The sequence below is a fragment of the Bidens hawaiensis genome, unplaced genomic scaffold, assembly GCF_021521415.1.
Source record: "Bidens hawaiensis isolate Kalapana, Puna unplaced genomic scaffold, B.hawaiensis_p1.1 tig00069025_1, whole genome shotgun sequence".
In the NCBI taxonomy this organism is placed as follows: domain Eukaryota; kingdom Viridiplantae; phylum Streptophyta; class Magnoliopsida; order Asterales; family Asteraceae; genus Bidens; species Bidens hawaiensis.
In genome coordinates, this window is record NW_027502183.1 from 26640 (window position 1) to 30916 (window position 4277).

A 4277-nucleotide genomic window follows, 5' to 3' on the forward strand; every position below is an offset into this window, starting at 1 on the left:
TTAAACAATATGAAAAAAAATAAAAAACTTTAAAACCTTATGAACAGAAAAACAAAACAAAAACAAAACCTTATTTCTTAGAAATCTGTTTTCACAGAAAAATAGAAACCGTTTTTTAGAAAAGATAAAAGAGAAAACTTAATTAACAACCAGGATTTTGTTGTATTACAGACGATTAACCCACAACCTTGGACATTTTACCCACAAACTTGGGAACGTTCAATAATTTAACCCAAACGTAACTGTTTTATATATTATAAATGCCTTAAAGCTTATGCACAATCAATAAACTTACCATCACTTAATCAAAAGTGTAATGTCTATATATCAAAAGTAAGTCTATGTTTATATTTTGTGACAAAAACTCGTTCCAATACGCGTCTTGTTAATTAAATGATTTACACACACGCCTAATATTTCCGCTAGAACCAGTCTTGACTCCAATTCTGCCCATTCTCACAATGGAAGTCACAAAATCCTCCTCAAACGATGGTCCAGTTAACGGAGCTAGCACCCCGAAGTATGAATCAACTATTGCTCTTGTTGTCGGGTCGTCCATTAGCTTTGCATCCGATTGCAGCACAGCAAAACCGTTCCTAATGTTTTCTAGGACTTGTATGTCAAACGTGTCTTCACTCCCATGATCAATTGGTAACCTAGCGTTGACGTCACCATTTTTAGGGCATGCCGACGACGGTTCAGGCATCCAACGAGGGTTGATACTCGGGTCCGGACCTCCACTCGAAGCAAAGTTGTAGAGTCGATCCTCCATGAAAAAACATGCGGTTGAACCAATGGTATGTGCAGCTGAAATTAATATATAAAAAAAGACTAATGAATTTGCACAAATTCGTGTTTATGTGTGACAAAACTACTGTATAGAACAAAATCAGATGATACTACACTAAGTTTTTGTTTTCTTTTCTTAGTTTTTATAACTAGCAACATGTTATACTTGGAACTCTATTCCCAATTACCTTACCACCCCACCAAAACTATTTTAACATTAATGACATGTAAAACATATTTAAATTTTGTATAACAAACAATTAAACAATATTTACTGCAAACGTTAATGCACATGGTGGGGACTGGGGCATTTCGTCATGTCATTAAATTTCACCTTCCCAACAACCAGGTCAATAAACCGAAGGAGGTAAAGTTCGAGTATATTTATCAACAAAAAATAAAAAATAAAAATGATCAGAATAACTATTTTTAAAATATATATGTAGGCTAGTTATTGTTTTACCTTGAATTTTGATGCTATTCTTGCTGTTAACTTTTCTGTGGACCATGCCAATTAGCTTTACAATGTTTGTGCATATATAAAAGTGAACTGGAAGGGAACTCGTTCAAATTTCGTTTATTTTCATTAGAAAAAAATAAAATCATTGGAATAATCATTTCTATATATTAATTGGTAACTATATATCTGTATCATTCCTGTATTAATGAAATGCACAGGAATGTTTCGTATAATTTAATATAGCTACAGGAAATTTGTTATATCTCCCAGTCATGTGTTTACTTTAATCAGAATTTGTCGCCCCCCCCCCCACACCCCCGACACACACACACACACATTTTGCCCCATTTGGTAGCCCGGGGGCGGTGTTCTCGCCCCAAAACCTCCTTGTCACCCCTTTTTCTCGCCCGTTACATGAGAATTTATTCTGGCCTTCCATTGTTAATATAAAAATGTTGTACAAATATACTTAAATTTATTTTTTAATATGTTCATATAAATTACAAAACAAGATGAAAGAGATGATTTGCTTACATTTATTGCAGAAGCAATAAAGGATTTCAGGCAGGAGAATATGGAGTTGGTTGTTGATACAATTACAGAAATAGTAAATTCTATGACCAATATGATTTCCTTTATCCTAGAAATTACCAACATATATACAATTATCAATGTATGTGTCTATATATTATTACAATATAAATGAGATGTTTGAAAGATATAACATTTCAAAGTGCATGTGTGGGAAACCCAAAAATTTAAACAAATCTAAACCGAACAAAATCACATAATTTTGTTTATCGAAAGGCCATTTTATTAAGAACGAAAAAATTGACAACTCACATGGTTACAAGAAATCCAACAAAGATAGCTGAGAGCTGATGAAAAGAAACAAAACGACAACACGGAAATACAATAAAATGACATAACTAATTAACTTTAGAGATTGATTGAATGCTTACCACTGAGAATCACAAGATCTTTGTCATTAAGGCCCTTTTCAATAAACTTTTGTATCAAGACCTCAATCGAATCTCTCACATCTGGCATCCTATCAGCAAGATCCATATTTGACACCAAACCATCTTTCCTTCCGGTTTCAACTTGATAAATTGGTCCTTGACTCTGTCAATAAAACATTATATTATTAAATGGTGTCGTGCTGTTTTTTTCTCACACACAGTTTAGTGTGTAAATATGTGTGAAAGAAAGAAAGATAGATAATAGATTCATGTTTTATTAACTTACGAAAGCGACAGCATCTCTTGCAGCCATGGCGACAATATCCGCACATGAAACCACACCAGGACACACAGTTTCCAACTTTGTTTTCGCATTCTCTGTTATCTCATACCCTTGTACTCCTTGATGCCCAAAAGCACCTTTCTCTGAAGTGGTTCCATTATCAATCAAAATCGACCCATCACACCCCTACAATTAATTTAATATCAAAAAATTACGAGTTCGTGCATAGAAATGTTACATTTCCAACATCTATGAATGTACGTAGTCTTTAAAATATTAAGTTTAAGTTTTGCCAATAAAAAAGTCTAGCGATACAACTTAAACTTATTGTTATTTCGATGCAAGGAAAAACAAGGGATGTTATATTCGTACACCCACCCTATGGGTGTCGTAATCATTCTTTTTACAATTCGTTTATGTCTTGTATTGTGGTTGTGTGAATAACCAAACCCTAATTTAAAAACGACCATTTGTGACCATAATAATTTGTAAAAGAACCTCAACAAAGCAGTCATGGAAGTGAAGCCTGAGCAAGAAAGCGGGAACCCGGTGGTCGGACTTTGCGGCATCTCGGACGATATCAGTCACCACTGATTCTGCATTGGGACACACCTGATTGTAAAACCCTATTTTGAGTTGAGCTTCTGAAGTTCCAATTAAGAACTCAAATAATATGATGATAACCAACACAACGATTCTCATATTTTACAAGTTAAAAGACGTAATTATTTTATTGAATTTATAGATGAAGAAAGGAGTAGTAGAAAAGAGGAGAAGGCTCAACTAAGCATTTATGTCTTTTATTATCCTTTTATATATTTTCGTTCTGTGTTTTGTTTTCATTAGATTATTTTATATATATATATATAGTTGTTTCTGAAGAGGTAGGTCCCAGCAGAGCCCAGTTGGACCCGCAAGACTCACCTTGAAAAGGGACGTCTGCGCTGAAACCAACTGGATCCGCAGGACCCACCATGCTCAGAGACGTGACGTCCTTACGCGCAGTACGCAAGCTGTTCCCGCAGGAAATGCCTCCCAATGGTGAAGGACTCCGCCTGTTCCCGCAGCTTCGGATACAAGCCATCAGGGAAGGCCACCCGCGCAGCAAGGCTACACGCACAAGGCACTTAGCTCTCAATCACTCAGTGTCACCTGAAGGAATGAGCAAAGCCGGGAACAATCCCGCACAAGGGCGGGAGGGGGAATACTCCCGCCCTAATAAGCCAGTCCGTACGATACGGGAAGATCTTCTGTACTGTACCTGACGAGGTATGGGCAAAAGATCTGACTAAAGATACGACAGCTTATTGACAACAGTATGGCGAGCAGCATGCTCCTGTACTGTGTCACTATTAGCCGCTGCCTACTCTCCAACTACTGCCATACCACGTGCGTAGCCGGCAGTTGGTGGAAAAGGAATAGTACACAGCAGGCCTGGTCACTATCAGCCGCTGCCTACCCACCAACTACCAGCAGGGCACGTGCGTAGGCCACTGTTGGTGGAACAGGAACACTGTTGCAGCCGGCCACACCTCCTTGGAAACCTACCTTCGGCTATAAATACCACAAATGGTATGATCATCTCATCTTATCACATTATCATCATATTATACCTGATATCTGCTCTAGCAATCTCTTAATATACATTTATATTTAAAGAGCAATCTAGTCTGATTCTCACGCCGGAGGGTGGTCACAAGGAGGAACCCCCCCCCCCCCCTTCTCAGTGACAAGCTCACGGTGTCTGTTTTGCAGGTTATCAGAAGAACCATCTTCTCCGGGT

At 37.6% G+C, this 4277-nt stretch overlaps 1 protein-coding gene across 1 annotated transcript; it reads right to left on the reverse strand.

The window, feature by feature from the left end:
* Nucleotides 1-262: 262 nt before the first annotated feature.
* Nucleotides 263-3290, reverse strand: LOC143605323 (peroxidase 43-like). The gene is made up of 4 exons (XM_077081479.1): nucleotides 2993-3290; nucleotides 2498-2680; nucleotides 2212-2374; nucleotides 263-807 (listed from the first exon to the last, which is right to left on the reverse strand). Exons 1-4 carry the CDS (start codon nucleotides 3194-3196, stop codon nucleotides 386-388), a joined length of 972 nt encoding a protein of 323 aa, XP_076937594.1. The 5' UTR covers nucleotides 3197-3290; the 3' UTR covers nucleotides 263-385.
* Nucleotides 3291-4277: the final 987 nt, after the last annotated feature.